We start from the raw sequence: 20651 nt of genomic DNA on the forward strand, positions 1-20651 counted from the left end.
CCATATTTTTGCTCTTTAATCTATTGTGATTTTCTTTGTGAACTACTGCACGAGCATTAAAGAGAAGGTTCATTCTCTATGGATACAGAGTTCTCTACGAGAGCAAATTTATTTACAGCATTTTTCAAATCCTGATTACATTACTTTTTGCCTATGTGATCTGTCAATTCTGAGAGATATGTTAAGGGACTCTACTAAGATCATACTGCAGTAGCATCATATTCTGTATTTCTAAAATTTTGTTTCATATGTATTTGATATGCTATTTTTTGTATGTAAAGATTTGAAACTGTTATACTACTTACATTCAGTGTTTCTTTAATAAGTATAAAGGATCTTTTTTTTGTTCTGTTTTCATGTATTTCTCAAGTTCTATTTTTACTGAATGTTATTTCTTCTTTTTTTGTTAACATTTGCTGTTTTAAATCTTGATTTGAGTCCTTTTATTTTAACAATGAAGGGTCTGCATTTTTTGACTCCAGTTTTGTCTTATAACGAGTTTGCCTATAATTATCCTTAAATAAATATTAGAAATGGAATATGAGATATATATGTGGTGGTGCTGTTGGCAGGGGTCTTGGGGCAAAGGAATTATGAGAAGATGGTGATCTGAAGATACTCCCTTCCTTTCTCTACCAACTTCTCTGTGTCAGATAACTAGAGGCTGTGGCTGGTATCTTTGCAATCCTTCCCCACTGCCCCTATTTGCTTCCTACCTGCACGTCTACAGGCAACAACTGATCTATTTTCTGCCATTATAGATTAGTTTGCATTTTTCTAGAATTTTATAGATGAATCATATGGTATGTATCTTTTTTTTGGGGGGGTATCTTGTTCCTTTCACTTAGCAGACTTATTTAAAGATTCATGGGTTGTTGCATGTATAAGCAGTTCTTTTATTTAAAAATTTTTTTGTTGAGTACTACTCCATTGTAGGGATATAGGACAGATATTAATACATGTTGATAAATTACTGAATGATTTTCAATTTGGAGTTATTACAAATAAAGCTACTAAGACCACTCATCAAGTCTTTGAATGGGCATGTGCTTTCCTTTCTCTGGGATAAATTCCTATGAGTGGAAAGACTGGGTGCTACAGTAGGTATATATTTATGTGTTTAAAAAATTGCCAAACTGTTTTCCAAAGTGGTTGTACCAAGTTATAGCCCCGCAAGCAGTATATAAGTGTAGAGAGCCAGAGTAGCCCATCCCCTCTGGGGGGATCAGCGGCAAGGCTGCTGTGAACTTTGGGTGAACTCCAGAGAAGTGAAACCATAATAGGGGAATGTGTATGTCTTGGAGAATAGCAGTCGGACCTAGCAAAAGATAACCAGCTTTCACTGACCTTGTTGCAAAATAGTTGTTAGCTGAGGAATGTTAATTGAAGTATGAGAATTATAACCACAGGCTGTTCTGGGTAACTACACCCTCCTTCTGCTATGTGCTTAGTGAACATACAAAATAAAGTACTCTGAGAGGCAGGATGGGGCTGGAGAAACTGATACTTTCACTATCCTGGACCATCTGGTCCCATGTTTTTCTGTGTCTGCCTTTGTGTTTTTCTTCATCCCCCACTGTTCCCTCTTAGGTCTTTGAACCCTTGTGCAGCATGGGACAGAGCTCACGTCAGATATAAGAGTTCCAGTTATTCTCCATCCTAGTTAACATTTGGTATGGTCAGTCTTTGATTTTAGGCATTCTAATCATTACCTAATAGTGTCTCATTGTGATTTTAATTTTTACTTCCTTAATGACTAATGAGGTTGAACATCTTTTCATGTACCTATTAGCCATCTGTATATTTTATTTGGTGAAATATCTGGTGTGTGTTAAAATCTTTTGCCCATTAAAAAATGGGATGTTTGTTTTCTTATTGAATATTAAGAGTTCTTTATATATTCTGGATATAAGGACTTTCATCAGATATGTGATTTGCAAATATTTTATCCAAGTTTGTCTTTTCATTCTCTTAATAGTGGTTTTTTTTTAATAGTCTAGTTCTTAGTTTTGATGAAGGCCAATTTCTCATTTTTTTTCTTTATGGAGTCTGCTTTTGGTGTCATGTCTAAGAAATTTTTGCCTAATTTAAGGTCTCAAAGAGTTTCTCTCAGGTTTCTTCCAGAAGTTTTATAGTTTTATTATTTACATTTAAGCCTGTAATATATTTTAAGGTAGTTTTTGTATATCATGTAAGGTCTGGTTCAAAGTTTACTATTTTGCATATGGATCTCCAATTGTTTCAGCACTATTTTTCAAACAGACTGTCCTTTCTCCACTGAATTGCTTCTGTAGATTTGTCAATAATCAGTTGTCCACATACATGTGGGTTGATTTCTGAACTCTCTTGTGTTCTATTAATCTATTTGCTGTTTAGTGCCATGACATTATTTTGATAACTATAAATTTATACTTAATTAATCTTGAAATCAAACAGTATTCTCTTACTTTGTTATTCTTTCTAAAATTTGTTTTCATTATTTTCTGCATTTTCATGTGAATGTTAGGATCAATTTATAAGTTTCAACCAAACAGGTGCTGGGTTTTTAATTTTGATTATATGGAATCTGTAGATAAATTTGGGGAGAATTGATATTTTAATAACATTAAGTCTTCTGACCTATGACTATGGTATATCTACTTTTTTTTGAGACAGAGTCTCTCTCCATCACCCAGGCTGGGGTGCAATGGCACAATCTTGGCTCACTGCCTGAGATCAAGTGATTTTTGCATCCCAGGCTTCTCAGCAGCTGGGATTACAGGTGCATGCCACCACGTCCAGCTAATTTTTATATTTTCAGTAGAGACAGGGTTTCGCTATCTTGGCCAAGCAGGTCTTGAACTACTGACCTCAAGTGATCCGGCTGACTCAGCCTCTCAAAGTGTGGGGATTACAGATGTGAGCCACCATGCTCAGCCATGATATATCTGCCTGTCCATTCATTTAGGCTTTCTTCAATTTTTTCTATTTTATAGTTTTCAGTGTATTGTTCCTGGACATCTTTTGCTAAATTTATCCCTTTGTGTTATGTATTCTTGATGCAATTTTGAAAGGCATTAAAAAATCAATTTCTGATTGTCTATGGCTTACACATAGAAAGAAAATGGATTTTTGTATATTGATTTTATGTCCCAAAGCTTTGCTAAATTCACTTATTCATAGTTTTTTTGTTGATTCCATTGGCTTTCCTATATAGAGGTATTAATTTCATAACACTGCTTAACAAATTACCACAAATATAGTGGCTTAAAACAACAAACGTTTATTTTCTTACAGTTTTGGAGATCAGAAGCCCAGAGGGTTTTAAGGTGCTATTGTGAATGTGTCGGCAGGTTTAATTCCTCTGGAGGCCCCAGGGGAGAATTCATTCCTCTCTCTCCAGCTTCCAGGGTTGGCTCATGCCCTTTTCTCCATCTTCAAAGCCAGCTTCAAAGTACCTTCTCTCTGACTTCCTGTCTTCCTATTATAAGGGCCTTTGTGATTACATTGGTCCGTGTGGATAATCCATGATGACACCCTCAACTCAGGATCCTTAATTTAATCACATCTGCAAAGTCTCTTTTGCCATATAAGTTAACATTCACAGATGTCAATTCACAGCTTAGGACATGGACTTCTTTGGGGTGCCATTATTCTGCCTATCACAGTAGAAAATATTATCTCCTACAAATAAAGATAGCTATGTCTTTCTTTTCAATCTGAATGCCTTTTATTTCTTTTCCTTGTCTGAATGCAGTAGCCAAACCTTCAATATAGTGTTGCATAGAAGTGGTGAGAGTGAACATCCTTTCCTTGTCTTGATCTTAGGAAAAAAGCATTCAGCCTTTTACCCTTAAGTATGACATTAGCTGTTAGTTAGAGACTTCCTGTGGATACTATTTATCAAGCTGAGGAAATTCCTTCATTTTCTTTTTCTTACAAGTAATAGATGTTAAATTTTGTCAAATGCATTTCTATATCTATTAAGGTGATCATGTTTTCTCCCCTTAATCTGTTAATATAATGAATTAAATTGATTGCTTTTCAAACATTGAACTTGAATTTCCAGAATAAATCCCATTTGGTCATGGTGTATTATTCTTTTTGTGTATTTTTAGGTTTGATTTGCTAAAATTTTGTTAAGAATGTCTGTATCTATGTTAATGAGATACTAGACTGCAGTTTGTTTTTCTTTTCTTGCTTTCAATGTCTTTGGTTTTGGTATCAGAATAACGATCTCATAGAATAACTAGGAAGTATTCTCTCCTCTTCAATTTTCTGGAACAGTCTGTATAGAATTGGTTTTATTTTTTTCTTCGACATTTGACAGAATTCATCAGGGAAGCCACCTGTGTCTGGCTGCTTTCAGCTTTTGTATGTCTAACAAAGTCTTTAGTTTGACTTTGTTTTTAAAAGAGAGTTTCAATAGACATAGAATCCTGGGTTGACAGTTTATTTTATTTTATGTTCTTTTTGAGACAGGGACTCACTCTGTTACCCAGGCTGGAGTGCAGTGGTGCAATCTCAGCTTACTGATGCCTCAACCTCCTGGACTCAAGCGATTTTCCCACCTCAGCCTCCTGAGTAGCTAGGACTTACAGGTGTGCACTACCATGGCTGGCTAATTTTTGTGTTTTTTTGTAGAGATGGGGTTTTGCCATGTTGCCCAGGTGGGTCTTGATCTCCAGAGCAGAAGCAATGTGCCTGCCTTGGCCTTCCAAAGTGCTGGGATTACAGGCATGAGCCACTGTGCCAGGCTGACAGGTTTTTTTCCCTTCAATACATTAAAGATGTTGCTCCACTCTCTTCTTGCATAGTTTTTGGTGAGAAGTATATTGTCATTCTTATCTTTGTTCCTGTGTATGTGGCATATTTGTTTTTTCCTTTATTTTAAAAACTGGTTTTGATCAATTTGAATATGACGTACTTGATGCTATTATAATATTTCTTCATGTTTCTTGTGCTTGGGCATATTGATTTATTGGGCATATTGGATCTGAGAGTTTGTAATTTTTTTAAAATTTAGAAAATTTTGGCCATTATTTCTTCAATCCATCTCACACATGCTTTCCGTGGATCTGAACTATATGTACATGTTGAGCATCGCTCATTAAAAAAGTCTGAAATTTGGAATGCTCTACACTCTGAAACTTCTTGAGCACTGATCTGACACTTAAAGAAAATGCGTACTGTAGCATTTTGGACTTCAGATTAGGAATGCTCAATGGTACGCATTGTGCAAATATTCAAGAATCCGAAAATGTCTAAAATTGAAAACACTTCTGGTCCCAAGCATTTTGTATAATAGGCTGCTTGAAGTTGTTCCACAGATCACTGATGCTCTTCTCATTCTCTTTTAGAATCTATTTCCTCTGTTGTTTCATTTTGGATAGTTTCTATTTCTATTTCTCTTACAGTGGATAAACTACAGTCATAACATTAATGTATATTTCATTTCCTTTTTAAAAAATTTCTTTATTATTATACTTTAAATTCTAGGGTACATGTGCAGAACGTGCAGGTTTTTCGCATAGGTATACACGTGCCATGGTGGTTTGCTGCATCCATCACCCCGTCATCTACATTAGGTATTTCTCCTAATGCTATCCCTCCTCTATTCCCTAACCACTGCTATCCCTCCCCTAGCCCCCCACCTCCTGACAGGCCCTGGTGTGTGATGTTCCCCTCCCTGTGTTCTCATTGTTAAACACCCACTTATGAATGAGGACATTGTTTTCTCTTCTTGTGTCAGTTTGCTGAGAATGATGGTTTCCAGCTTTATCCATGTCCTCGCAAAGAACATGAAATAATTTTTTCATGGCTGCATAGTATTCCATGGTGTATATGTGCCACATTTTCTTTATAGAGTCTATCATTGATGGGCATTTGGGTTGGTTCCAAGTCTTTGCGATTGCAGTGAACAGTGCTGCAATAATCATACTCATGCATGTGTCTTTATAATAGAATGATTTATAAACCTTTGGGTATATATCCAGCAATGGGATTGCTGGGTCAAATGTTATTTTTAGCTGTAGATCCTTGAGGAATTGTCACACTGTCTTCCACAATTTCATTTCATATATTGTACTTTTCAATCTTAAAAGTTCAATTTAGGTCTTTTTTATATCTTTGCTTAAATTTTTGAACATGTAGAATAACAACTGTTTTACTGTCCTTGTCATCTAATTCTAAGAACACCTTTGTCAGTTCTGAATCCATTTCAGTTGATTACTTTTTCTCCTCATTGTGAGTCATATTTTTCTGCCTGTTTGTAAGTCTCATAATCTTTCAGTGACTGCTAGAATTTTACTTTGTATTCCCATAAATAGTCTTGGACATTGTTCTTGGACACAGTTAGGTTACTTGGAAGCAGTTTGATCCTTTTGGCTCTTGCTTTTTGATAGGTGGGACCAAAGCTTCATTTATGCTAGGTCTAGTTATTCCCCATTTTTGAGGCTAGACCCTTGTTAATACCCTATGAAATGCTCTGTGAATTGGGAGGGTTTTTTTTCCCTGTATTATTAATGAAGACCATACTTTAAAGTAAAAGCTTTGCATATTGTAGCCAGCTTGATAATTGTCTGCAAATACCAGAGATTTCTTTATGGCAGGCCAGAGTGGGACACAGAAGAACAGCAGCAGACATGGCAGAGGATGGATGATGAAGGCAGAGAATCTGAATCTGAGTGAGACAAAACTCACATCCTTTAGCCATCCCAAAGAAAGTCTCTTTAGTTCCTTTAGTGATAAAGTACTAAAAGCTGTTAGCAGAATCACACTACCTGTTGTCTGACACATGCATATTTGGGTTTAAGTCAGGCAACTCAACCCAGTTAATCACAAGTCTATGTTTACATAATTTAATAATATTACTTTTTATTTATAAAACTTAAAATTAAAAGAACCGCTTGCCATTTCATTACTAATTGATGTCTGAACTGAGCAGATATCAGATGAGAATGGTTGTCCAAATTCTGATGCCAACGGAGTGGATGGGGCCTGAATATGGGTTGCTCCTACCCGAGAGCACTGCATATTATTATCATACAAGCAGCCTTTTTCACTTACAACATCCACTTCTGCTATATTTATAAAATATTTATGTATTTAAAACCTATACTTTTTTCTATGAAAAAAAGTTAAAATAGTTTCCTTTTATCTTTTCGTGAGAGTTTTTTTTCACACTATATAGCCCTGGAATTTCAGGGGGTCAAGTGAAGCTGAAGCAGGGGAGAATGTGTGTGCAAATGAGAATGGCTGTTCACTTGGGGTCCAAAAGTGATAGTTACCACTCTTAATTGCACATTTCCAATAACTTTACAAATGAGAATGAGTAGTAATAAAAGAATCATACCTCTTCCTCTTCCTCTTCTTCGAGCTCCTCATCATCCTCTGCCTCAGTCTGGTAGTCTTCTGTTTCTTCCTCATAATCTTCCCCAGTTAACTCCCGCGCAGTATATTGAAATGGTTCTGGAGAAAAACAAAAGAGAATTATTGGGGAAAATGTATTTTAGCAAAAAAGGTTATTAGCATATTACGGTAGTCAAAGGTTAGGAAAATTAATTATAATTATTAATCTCTTAGAATAAATATGTATGCAAATGGCCTTTATCAATTCTTTATGTGACAACTGGACAGTATGGCCAGGGGTGTTTAGGCTGCATGGCTGTTCTGATTGGTCAGAATCTGCGCTGTGATAGTTGCTAAGTATTTTATACCTTACCCTTGGATATATTGAAAAATTTACTTCATAAACCATCAAGGAAGGCGTTCAAGTTTCCAAATGCTTCTAATACTATCGCCTGCTCTTGATAATAAATGTTACGATGAAACCCCTTACTTTCCATAGTCTCAACGACTTTTTGAAGTAATTCCTGTGGAGTTCTGTCAGCAATTTCCAAGTTTAAAATTTTGATGTTAGCTTTACTAATTGCTGCTTCCAGCTGTTTCCAGAGGATGCTGAAAGAATTAGTATTCTCCTTAAAAGGCTCCATTTCAGGAACATCAGGATAAGAATCTTCTGGAAACTCAGGTAGTATCACTTTTGAGCAAAAGACACAGGAAAGAGAAGAGGGGCTTTAAATATATCTTTAGACTATTGCCAAAATAATTTATACTTTGCAATATTTTTTAAACAGTTGAAAAAATAAACAATATTCTAAGCAATGATGTGCATTCATAAATTCATATTTTAATTATACTTTGTTCTTATAGTTTCTGTAGATTTATATTTATTGTTAGTAAAACTCAAGTTTTTGGATAATATGAGATTCTTATGGAAACTTTAATTGTTAATAAAAAATGTATAAAACAAATTTGTGTGAAAACCAGTGTTATAATCTGGTTTGATACACATTTAATGGAGTAAGCCAAATATTTATGCATGTCAGTTAGCATACAACGTAGAAAAAAAAAAGTACAAAGCACCTACCATGCCTAAAATAAGGGACCCTTTGTTAAGAAAATACAAAAAGCATGTTTATGCTCTAACTACTTTCATTTTACAGTCTAACCTGTTTCAGATAATTTTTCAGTTTCCAGGTCCTCTTTGAATCCTTTTGGGATTTCAGTTTCTACTGTAGTTTCCTCAATAGGCTCAGAAACTTAAGAAAGAAATCGAATAGTGTTTGAATTTTAAAACGTTATTCCTTTATGAAAGTTTTGGCACAAAGAATATTTCAAAACATAGTTTAAATTGTATGTAAAACGTCTAATAGAAAGTATAGTTCTTGTTAGGGAAAGAATGGTATAAGAATACATGACTAAAAAGGCAGAAAATAGGAATATTCATAAACACATAAAAGGACATGGACTAGAATAATAATTGACACATGGCACATAAAATTTTGGCTAATTTGTTAAATATTATTCAAACTTCTTTAATATGGCAGTAGACTAACAATGCCTGATATTCCTTTAAATTTCTTATTTATTTATTTATTTAACTGCATTTTAGGTTTTGGGGTACATGTGAAGAACATGCAAGATTATTGCATAGGTACACACATGGCAGTGTAATGTGCTGCCTTCCTCCCCTTGACCTATATCTGGTATTTCTCCCCATGCTATCTCTCCCCAACTCCCCACCCCCTGCTGTACCTCTTCTATTTTCCCCCAACAGACCCCAGTGTGTGATGCTCCCCTCCCTGTGTCCATGTGTTCTCATTGTTCAACACCTACCTATGAGTTAGAACATGTGGTGTTTGATTTTCTGTTCTTGTGTCAGTTTGCTGAGAATGATGGTTTCCAGGTTCATCCATGTCCCTACAAAGGACACATCACTCATCGTTTTTGATGGCTGCATAGTATTCCATGGTGTATATGTGCCACATTTTCCCTGTCCAGTCTATCATTGATGGGCATTTGGGTTGGTTCCAGGTCTTTGCTATTGTAAACTGTGCTGCAATGAACATTCGTGTGCATGTGTCCTTATAGTAGAACGATTTATAATCCTTTGGATATATACCCAGTAATGGAATTGCTGGGTCAAATGGAATTTCTCTTTCTAGATCCCTAAGGAATTGCCACACTGTCTTCCACAATGGTTGAACTAATTTACACTCCCACCAACAGTGTGAAAGTGTTCCTATTTCTCCACACCCTCTTGAGCATCTATTGTCTCCTGATTTTTTAATGATCGCCATTCTAACTGGCAGGAGATGGTATCTCAATGTGGTTTTGATTTCTTTAATGACCAGTGATGATGAGCATTTTTTCATGTTTGTTGGCCTCAAGTACGTCTTCTTTTGTAAAGTGTCTGTTCATGTCCTTTGCCCACTTTTGAATGGGTTTGTTTGTTTTTTTCTTGTAAATCTGTTTTAGTTCTTTGTAGATTCTGGATATCAGTCCATTGTAAGATGGATAGATTGCAAAAATTTTTCCCATTCTGTTGGTTGCCGATTCACTCTAACGACTGTATCTTTTGCTGTGCAAAAGCTGTGGAGTTCAATTTGGTCCCATTTGTCGATTTTGGCTTTTGTTGTCAATGCTTTTGGTGTTTTGGTCATAAAGTCCTTGCCTATGCCTATGTCCTGAATGGTTTTGCCTAGGTTTCCTTCTAGGGGTTTTAATGGTGTTAGGTCTTATGTTTAAGTCTTTAATCCATCTGGAATTAATTTTAGTGTAAGGTGTCAGGAAGGGGTCCAGTTTCTGCTTTCTGCACATGGCTAGCCAGTTTTCTCAACACCATTTATTAAACAGGGACTCTTTTCCCCAGTTGCTCATTTTTGTCATGTTTGTCAAAGATTGGATGATTGTAGATGTGTGGTGTTGCTTCTGAGGCCTCTGTTCTGTTCCATTGGTCTATATCTCTGTTTTGATACCAGTACCATGCTGTTTTGATTACTGTAGCCTTGTAGTATAGTTTGAAGTCAGGTTGTGTGATGTCTTTCACTTTTTTCTTTTTGCTTAGAATTGACTTGGCTGTGTGGGTTCTCTTTTGGTTCCATATGAAGTTTAAGGTGTTTTTTTTTTCCTGTTCTGTGAAGGTCATTGGTAGCTCGATGGGGATAGTGGTGAATCTGTAAATTACTTTGGGTAGTATGGCCATTTTCAATTCACGATATTGATTCTTCCTAATCATGAACGTGGAATGTTTCTCCAACTATTTATGTCCTCTCTTATTTTGTTGAGCAGTGGTTTGTATTTTCCTTGAAGAGGTCCTTTGCATCCTTTGTTAGTTGTATTCCCAGGTATTTTATTCTTTTTGTAGCAATTGTGAATGGCAGTTTGTTCGTGAGGTGGCTCTCTTTAAGCCTGTTATTGGTGTATAGGAATGCTTGTGATTTTTGCACATTGATTTTGTATCCTGAGACTTTGCTGAAGTTGCTTATTAGTCTCAGAAGATTTTGGGCTGAGATGATGGGGTCTTCTAGATATACAATCAGACTGTCTGCAAATAGAAACAATTTGACTTCCTCCTTTCCTATTTGAATACGCTTTATTTCTTTTTCTTGCCTGATTGCTCTGGCTAGAACTTCCAATACTATATTGAATTGGTGTGATGAGAGAGAGCATCCCTGTCTAGTTCCAGAATTCAAAGGAATGCTTCCAGTTTTTGCCCATTCAGTACGATATTGGCTGTTGGTTTGTCATAAATAGCTTTTATTATTTTGAGATCCGTTCCATCAATACCTAGTTTATTGAGGGATTTTAGCATAAAGGGCTGTTGAATTTTGTCAAAGGCCTTCTCTGCATCAGTTGAGATAATCATGTGGTTTTTGTCTTTGGTTCTGTTTATGTGGTGAATTACATTTATAGACTTGCATATGTTGAACCAACCTTGCATGCCTGGGATGAAGCCTACTTGATCATGGTAAATAAACTTTTTGATGTGATGTTGCAATTGGTTTGCCAGTATTTTATTGAAGATTTTTGCATCTATGTTTATCATGGATATTGGCCTGAAGTTTTCTTTTCTTGCTGAGTCACTGCTGGGTTTTGGTATCAGGATGATGTTGGTCTCATAAAATGATTTGGGAAGGATTCCCTCTTTTTGGATTGTTTGGAATAGTTTCATAAGGAACGGTACCAGCTCCTCTTCATATGTCTGGTAGAATTCAGCTGTGAATCCATCTGAACCTGGAATTTTTTTGGTTGGCAGGCTCTGAATTGCTGCCTCAACTTCAGACCTTGTTATTGGCGTACTCAGAGTTTTGGCTTCTTCCTGGTTTAGGCTTGGGAGGATGCAAGTGTCCAGGAATTCATCCATTTCTTCCAGGTTTACTAGTTTATGTGCATAGAGTTGTTTGTAATAATCTCTGATGATGGTTTGAATTTCTGTGGAATCTGTGGTGATATCCCCTTTATCGTTTTTTATTGCATCTATTTGATTATTCTCTCTTTTCTTTTTTATTAATCTGGCTAGCGATCTGTCTATTTTGCTGATCTTTTTTAAAAAAATCAGCTCCTGGATTTATTGATTTTCTGAAGGTATTTTTGTGTCCCTATCTCCTTCAGTTCTGCTCTGATCTTAGTTATTTCTTATCTTCTGCTAGGTTTTGAGTTTTTTTGATCTTGCTCCTCTAGCTCTTTCAATTTTGACGATAGGGTGTCAATTTTGGATCTCTCCATTCTCCTCATATGGGCACTTATTGCTATATATTTTCCTCTAGAGACTGCTTTAAATGTGTCCCAGAGATTCTGGTATGTTGTGTCTTCATTCTTATTGGGTTCGAAGAACATCTTTATTTCTGCCTTCATTTCATTGTTGATCCAGTAAACATTCAAGAGCCAGCTGTTCAGTTTCCATGAAGCTGTGCAGTTCTGAGTTAGTTTCTCAATTCTGAGTTCTAATTTGATTGCACTGTGGTCTGAGAGACTGTTTGTTATGATATCCGTTCTTTTGCATTTGCTGAGGAGTGATTTACTTCCAATTATGTGGTCAATTTTAGAGTAGGTGTGATGTGGTGCTGAGAAGAATGTATATTCTGTGGATTTGGGGTGGAGAGTTCTATAAGTGTCTATCAGGTTTGCTTGGTCCATGTCTGAGTTCAAGTCCTGGATATCCTTGTTACTTTTTTGTCTGGTTGATCTGTCTAATATTGACAATGGGGTGTTAAAGTCTCCCACTATTATTGTGTGGGAGTCTAAGTCTCTTTGTAAGTCATTAGGAACTTGGTTTATGTATCTGGGTGCTTTTGTATTCGGTTCATATATACTTAGGATCATTAGCTCTTCTTGTTGCATTGATCCTTTTACCATTATGTAATGTCCTTCTTTGTCTCTTTTGATCTTTGTTGGTTTAAAGTCTGTTTTATCTGAGATGAGCATTGCAACTCCTGCTTTTATTTGCTCTCCATTTGCTTGGTAAATCTTCTTCCATCCCTTTATTTTGAGCCTTTGTGTATACTTGCATATGAGATGGGTTTCCTGGATATAGCACACTTATGGGTTTTGGCTTTTTATTCAGTTTTCCAGTTTGTGTCCTTTGATTGGGGCATTTAGCCCATTTACATTTAGGGCTGATATTGTTATGTGTGAATTTGATCCTGCCATTTTGATGCTAGCTGGCTGTTTTGCCTGTTAGTTGATGCAGTTTCTTCATTGTGTTGATGCTCTTTACCATTTGGTCTGTTTTTGGAGTGCCTGGCACTGGTTGTCCTTTCTATGTTTAGTGCCTCTTTCAGGAGCTCTTATAAAGCAGGCCTGGTGTTGATGAAACCTCTGAGTACTTGCTTGTTTGTAAAAGATTTAATTTTTCCTTCCCTTATGAAGGTTAGTTTGCCTGGATATGAAATTCTGGGTTGAAAGTTCTTTTCTTTAAGGATGTTGAATATTGGCCCCCACTCAATTCTGGCTTGTAGGGTTTCTGCAGAGAGATATGCTGTGAGTCTGATGGGCTTCCCTTTATGGGTAACCTGACCTTTCTCTCTGGCTGCTCTTAGCATTTTCTCCCTCATTTCAACCCTGGTGAATCTGATGATTATGTGCCTTGGGGTTGCTCTTCTTGAGGAATATCTTTGCAGTGTTCTCTGTATTTCCTGGACTTGAATAGTCCTGCCTTTCTAGGTTGAGGAGGTTTTCCTGGATAATATCCTGAAGAGTATTTTCCGGCTTGCATTAATTCTCTCTGTCACATTCAGGTACACCTATCAAACGTAGATTAGGTCTTTTCACATAGTCTCATATTTCCTAGAGACTTTGTTCATTCCTTTTTACCCTTTTTCTCTAATCTTGTCTTCTCGTTTTATTTCATTGAGTTGATCTTCGACCTCTGATATCCTTTCTTCTGCTTGGTCAATTTGGCTGTTGAAACTTGAGTATGCTTCGCAAAGTTCTCGTGTTGTGTTTTTCAGCTCCATCAATTCACTTATATTCCTCTCTAAGTTCTTTGTTCTCATTAGCATTTTGTCAAATCTTTTTTCAAGGTTCTTAGTCTTTGCATTTGGCTAGAACATGTTCTTTTAGCTCACAGATGTTTCTTATTACCCACTTTCTGAAGCCTGATTCTGTCAATTCATCACACTCATTCTCTATCCAGCCTTGTTCCCTTGCTGGTGAGGAGTTGTGATGCCTTGGAGGAGGAGAGGTGTTCTGGTTTTGGGTGTTTTCATCCTTTTGCAGTGGTTTCTTCCCATCTTTGTGTATTTATCCACCTGTTGTCTTTGTAGTTGTTGACTTTCAGATTGGGTTTCTGAGTGGACATCCAGTTTGTTGATGATGAAGTTATTTCTTTCCGTTTCTTAGTTTTCCTTCTATTAGGCCCCTCTGCTGTAGGACTGCTGAGGTCCACTCCAGGCCCTGCTTGCCTGGGGATCACCTGCAGTGGCTGCAGAACAGTAAGGGTTGCTGCCAGTTGCTTCTGCTATCTTTGTCCCTGAAGTATACCTGCCTAATGTCAGTCTGAGCTCTCCTTTACGAGGTGACTCTTTGGGTATCTGGGGGTCAGGGAGCTGCTTGAGGTGACAGTCTGTCCTTTATAGGAGCTCAAGTGCTGAGCTGTGAGCTCCGTTGTTCATTCAGAACTGCTGGGCTGGTACATTTAAGTGTGCTGCAGCAGAACTCATAAACCCTCCCTTTTTTTCCCCAGGTGCTCTGTCCCAGGCAGTTAGGGCTTTATGAGTTTCTGTTGTGCTGCTGCCTGTTTTCAGGGCTGCCCTGCCCAGCGAGGAGGCAGCCTAGTCACTGTCTGCCACAGAGGCTTTGCTGAGCTGCTGTGGGCTCTGCCCAGCTGCTACGTAAACTTTCCTGCAGTCTTGTTTATATGGGTATAGTTAGAACTGCCTCAGCAATGGTGGTCCACTTCTGTAATGGCGGACTCTCTCTGTAATGTCAGGCTGCCTTGGCAATGGCGGGCTGCCTCAGCAATGGTGGACTACCTCAATAGTGGTGGAGTGCCTTGGTAATGGCGGATGCCCCTCCCCCACAGAGCAGGCCCATCCTGGGTTCAGCTATGGCTGCCATGAAACTCTCAATCCAGAATGTTTCAGATTGTTGTTTTTTTGTGGGGGTGGGACCAGCTGAGCCTGATAACCTGGCTCTCTGCCTCAGAGCCTTTTTTTTTAGTTGAAAGGTCGACTGCCTCCCAGGTGTTCCTGTCACCTGTTGAAAAGGTGCCGAGATGTGTGTGATTTACCATGTGGTGACCCACTGCACCAGCTGAAACAGCTGCGCTGAGATTCGTGGTGCTTTTTTTCACAGGAATCTCCTGGCCTGGCTCCCTGATTCAGTCCCCTTTTCTATCAGTTGAATGGGTGACTCTGTCTTCCTGGAGCTCCAATCACCAGCTAAAACACTGCCTGGACCTGTGTATTTTGTATGGAGAACTGCTGCTCTGGGGCCCCAGCCAAAACAGCCACACCACTAGCTGTGCCGGCCAAAACAGCCATGCTGGCAACACATGGGGCTCCTCTGCCTGGGAATCTCCTGGTCTGTGGGCAATAAAAATCTATCTGGGAATGTGGCTTCTACTCACCATCTGTGCTTTCACTGGGAGCTGCAATCCTGAGCTGCTCCTAATCAACCATCTTTGATCCATCCTGTTCCTGATTTCTTTTACACATTACTTATAACCAGTTTATGTTAAAGTACCCATGAAGCCAGGCACAGTGGTTCATGCCTGTAATCCTAGCCTTTGGGAGGCAGAGGTGGGAGGATCGCTTAAGGCCAGGAGTTCAAGAGCAGCCTGGGCAACAGAGCAAGACCACATCCCTACAAAAAATAAAAATTAGCCAGGCATAGTGGCTCATGCCTGTGGTCCTGGCTACTTGGGAGACTGAGGTGGGAAGATCACTTGATCCCTGGAGTTTGAGTTACAGTGAGCTATGATTGCACCACTGCATACTAGTCTGAGTGACAGAGTAAGATGCCATCTCTATTAGAAAATTTCTATTCAATATATTCATTAATTTTGATCTGCAGATACAGTAATACAGGTAAGTCATTCTAGAATTTTTATTTTCAGAACCAGATTTTTCTCAGGTATACTACCGTGCTTTTTCTATGATATAAGAAATAATTTACAAACCTAATCTTTCAGGCAAATTTTTTCCATATAGCAGTAGTTTTCAACTGTTAGCATGTGTAAGAATCACTGGGGTGTTCATTAAAATGCAGATTTATAAATTCTATCCTAGACTTACTGAACCAGAGCCAGCATTGAACCTTATTTTAAAATAAGAACCATAGGCGATTCTGATACAGGTGATCTACCACCTATACTATGAAAAAATATTTCTCTTTTATGTGAAACTCTGAAGTTTTAGTTAAGCATTTGTTTAAGAATTTGAACAGATTATCCCTTATTTCTTGGGTGAAATCATGAACCTGCTCCTAGGCATTCCATTCCTGCAACCTGCATCTGTACAAAGGAAGTATGGGAGATACTGTTAGTTGGCTCCCTCAACCCCCAACCCCCATTCTTCTATTCCATTGGCTTCTACCATCTAGGCAAGGCAGCCAAATCCAAATTAAAGTCCCAGATTCTCTGCAGATAGGGGTAGACAATGATAAAATATTCTGCTCAATGAAATGTAGGTAAAAGTCTCTGGGAACTATTTCTTGAATTAGAAATAAAAAGTAAAAGCTTGCAAGAGGAAACATGCAGCAGCCACCTTTGGATTGTGAGAATGGAGTCATATACTTCAGCAAAAGTAGTGGAGAGAAGTACAGGAGGAAAGAAGATGCTTGGGGCTTCGATATCTTTATAACAAACTAGACTGGGGCTCTTAGATATGCATAATATGTGTTTGCCATTCTTGACATCTCATTCTCATGAACATTCCTGATGCGCCATCATAAGCACAGAATTCCAGTGGATTAATGATATGCAGGAGTTACACATGACAGAGTGGGCAGGTGGGGAACGCTGACAGCCTTAGAGGTCACACTTTTACCTTGAACGGGACTTGTTTCAAATGCAGAAAGTAAACAATGACATTCAGAGAAACACAAATGACCAAGGAACCCCATAATATCCTTTCTTACTCCCGTTACTTTCCTGTATTAGCCAACCACTTATGCTGAAAATGATGACATAGAAGGAAAGGTAAAGGTAGGTAAAGGTAAAGAGTATTGGAGAATATGTGTATATTAAGAAGAGAAATAAAAAAATGAAAATAGTTTTGCTGCACAAACTAACTCAGTATACTTGTCAGAATTAAACACCTGCACATACGAGCTGTGAAATATAAATTGTGCAGTTTTCATTAATTTCCCTTAGTCCTGCTTCTTTTATAAGCTCGCAGCAGTTCCAAGCCCTTAGCTGCTCCCAGCTACCATATAGTTACAGGTATCTGCAGACCTTTTATTTGTAGAATGAGTTTCAGATTCAATACTAACCCTGCTTGAAGACATATGCAAGCCTCATTCCCACCACAGGTGGGTACCCTATCTTCCTGCACTCTCTAGTTCTTGGAATGGCTTTCATTGCCCTCTTCCCCTGCCCCATCCACCAAATGAGACCTCTGAGGTAGGGCTTAAAGAGTTAATTCCCTTATATTTATATTTAAAATGATCTTATATTTGCATTTAAAAATGGCATTGCACACCGTAAAGAAGAACTACAAAATTCATACTAATAATTCAAAATTTTAATTTAATTTTTCTTTACTAATTAGCAAACACCAAAAAAAACAAAAAAAAAAAACAACAAAAAACAACACCATGACAGAGAGCAAGAGACTATGGAAGAAAGGAAAAAGCATTATATTTTACTACCTTTAGTGACCCTTTTTTCCTGCTATTTGAACATGCCCACAAAATTACATAACCAGCTGTGCTCATGCCAGTGCTGGAGGACAGCAGACTCCACTTTCCTACCACACTCAAAACTGTGGGATTTGGACTCAATGCCTGCTCTCTGGGGGCTCATCTCTCCATTCTCAGTCAGGTTCCATTTTACCAGCATATATACATACACACATGCCCAAACAGACACATTAATGCACAGGAGTAGAATTAAGAACATGCTCTCAGTCAAGTCTAACCTGCTTCAGGCTCACTTTCAGGGACCTCAGATGCTTCAGAATCCTCGGGTAACAATGAGCCTCGGGTATCTTGAGATGCCTCAGGCTCTTCATGAACTTCCAACTCATCACCTTCAATCTCCTCTTCATCCTCATTATCAGTTTCTTCAGCTTCTAAAAAATTTTGAAAAATTAAACTATCATTTGGGAGAAGTCAACAAATATGTGTAGGGTGCTGATAAGTGCTGAGGCCAAACAAAGAATACAAAATGGTCCCTGCCCTCTGGAGTATGTTGTTTAATGGGGGAGATAGAAAAATTATCTATATATTATAGCTATTCATATAGCTATAATAGGTAATGGTAAAGGATGCTACTCATCTGCTCAGAGTGCTATGTGAGTACCAGACTAGGGGTTCATTCAAAAATGGAAATGTTTATGGCAGTTCCAAATATCCTTACAGTAAATCTAGAAATAGCCCAATGTCCAAAGAAATGGCTACATCTGCACCATTCAATATGGCAGCCACTTGAAATGAGGCTAGTCCAAATTGTTATATACTGCAAGTATAAAACATACAGTAAATTTTAAAGATTTAATATTAAAAACTAAATGTAAAATATGTAGTTTTTAGAAAATTTAAAGCTCCACGTGTGGCTTCCGTTATGTTTTTAATGGGTAGCACCAAGCTAGATGACATATATAATGATGGATTTTCTTACAGCTAACTAAAAATAATAAATAATATGGTATGTTAATCAATACATTAGATGTAAATACAAAATACAAAAATTAGCTGGGAGTGGTGGCACGCACCTGTAGCCCCAGGTACTTGGGAGGCTGAGGTGGGAGAATCACTCAAACCTGGGAGGTGGAGGTTACGGTGAGCTGAGATCCTATCCCTACACTTCAGCCTGGGTGACAGAGTGAGACTCAGTCTCAAAAAACAAAAAACAAAAGCAGAACTAGTAGCTGGTTTAATAACTACCATAATTTTGGAACAGTGATAAGCATGTAAAGACATGTAAAACTGTAATGTGATATGAAAACATCTTCATTTCTTTTGGTGACAAAGTCAAGGTATTGCTAATATTATTGTGGTTTGCTGCCTATATTAGTTGTTTATTAAAGGAAATAACAAATTTCAGTTAAAAGTTAGTGAAAATAAATTTGGAATTATTTTCCAATTAAGTTTATATATCCCCGAATTTTACCCACAGACCCTAGGTTAAGAACTCCAGTCTTTTTTAAATGTCTGTTTTATCTTTTAAAATTTTTTATTTCAAACGTTGTTGAGGAACAGTTGGTGTTTGGCTCCATGGGCAAGTTCTTTAATGATTTCTGAGGTTTTGGCGCACCCATTACCCGAGCAGTGTACACTGTACCCAATGTGTAGTCTTTTATTTCTCATTTCCCTCCCACCTTCCCCCCAACTTTCCAAAGTCCATTATATCATTCTTATGCCTTTGTGTTTTTATAATTTAGCTCCCACTTGTAAGTGACAACATACAATGTTTGGTTTTCCATTCCTGATTTACTTCACTTAGAATGACAGTCTCCAACTTCATCCAACCTGCTGCGAAAACCATTATTTCATTCCTTTTTATGGCTGAGTAGCATTCCATGGTGTGTGTGTGTATATGTGTGTGTGTGTGTGTGTGTGTGTGTGTGTGTGTGTGTGTGACATTTAGGCTGGTTCTATATTTTTTCAATTATGAATTGTGCTGCTATAAACATGTGTGTGCAACTGTCTTTTTCAAATAATGATTTCTTCTCCTTTGGGTAGATACCCAGTAGTGGGATTGCTGGATCAAATGGCAATTTTACTTTTAGTTCTTTAAGGAATTGCCATACTGTTTTCCACAGTGGTTGTACTGGTTTATATTCCCAGCAGCAGTGTTAAATTGTTCCCTTTTCATCACTTCCATGCTAACAGTTATTTAAAAAAATTTTTAAATTATGACCATTCTTGCAGGAGTAATGTGGTACGTCATTATGGCCTTTATTTCCATTTCCCTGATAATTAGTGATGTTGACCATTTTTTTCATATATTTGTTGGCCATTTGTATATCTTCTTTTGAGAATTGTCTATTGATGTCCTTAGCCCACTTTCCAATGGGATTATTATTATTTTTTCTTGCTGATGTGTCTGAGTTCCTTATCGATTCTGGATATTAGTCCTTTGTCAGATGCATTGTTTGTGAAGATTTTCTCCCACACTGTGTTGTCTGTTTTTACTCTACTGATTATTGCTTTTGCTATGCAGAAGCTTTTTAGTTTAATTAGGTCATATCTATTTATTTTTGTTTTTACGTTCTTGGTCATGAACTCTTTGACTAAGCCAATGTCTAGAATAGTTTTTTGATGTTATCTTCCAGAATTTTTATGGTTTCAGGTCTTACATTTAAGTCCTTGATCCATCTTCAGTTGATTTCTCTATAAGGTGTCAGATGAGGATCCAGCTTCATACTTCTACATGTGGCTTGCCAATTATCCTAGCACCATTTGTTGAATAGGGTATCCTTTCTTCATTTATGTTTTTTTTCTTTTTACTTTGTCAAATATCAGTTGACTGTAAATATTTCACTTTATTCTGGGATCTCTATTCTGTTCCATTGGTCTATGTGTCTATTTTTATACCAGTATCATGCTGTTTTTGTAACTATAGCCTTGAAGTATAGTTTGAAGTTGGTTAATGTGAATGCCTCCATATTTTTCTTTTTGCTTAGTCTTCATTGGCTATGTGGGCTGTTTTTGTGTTCCAT

The 20651-nt window shown here is 37.5% G+C and overlaps 1 protein-coding gene across 8 annotated transcripts in view; it reads right to left on the reverse strand.

Annotated features, from left to right (window-relative positions):
• The window catches only part of AK9 (adenylate kinase 9), a 221005-nt gene that overhangs the window by 69479 nt on the left and 130875 nt on the right, over window positions 1-20651 (reverse strand). For 6 of the 8 annotated variants that reach the window (XR_013534480.1, XM_017971308.4, XM_035296490.3 and 3 more), the window contains 4 exons: window positions 17907-18059; window positions 8493-8582; window positions 7820-8020; window positions 7334-7449 (listed from right to left, as the gene is read on the reverse strand). Coding sequence is in view for 7 of the 8 variants with exons in the window: in XM_017971308.4 (XP_017826797.4) it covers window positions 7334-7449; window positions 7820-8020; window positions 8493-8582; window positions 17907-18059 (560 nt within the window). In the remaining variant the exon portion in view is untranslated. The remainder of the gene's footprint in view (window positions 1-7333; window positions 7450-7819; window positions 8021-8492; window positions 8583-17906; window positions 18060-20651) is intronic. The other 2 variants (XM_035296487.3, XM_035296488.3) reach the window with 2 other exon arrangements.

Source organism: Callithrix jacchus, chromosome 4 (genome assembly GCF_049354715.1).
Source record: "Callithrix jacchus isolate 240 chromosome 4, calJac240_pri, whole genome shotgun sequence".
NCBI classification, from domain to species: Eukaryota; Metazoa; Chordata; class Mammalia; order Primates; family Cebidae; genus Callithrix; species Callithrix jacchus.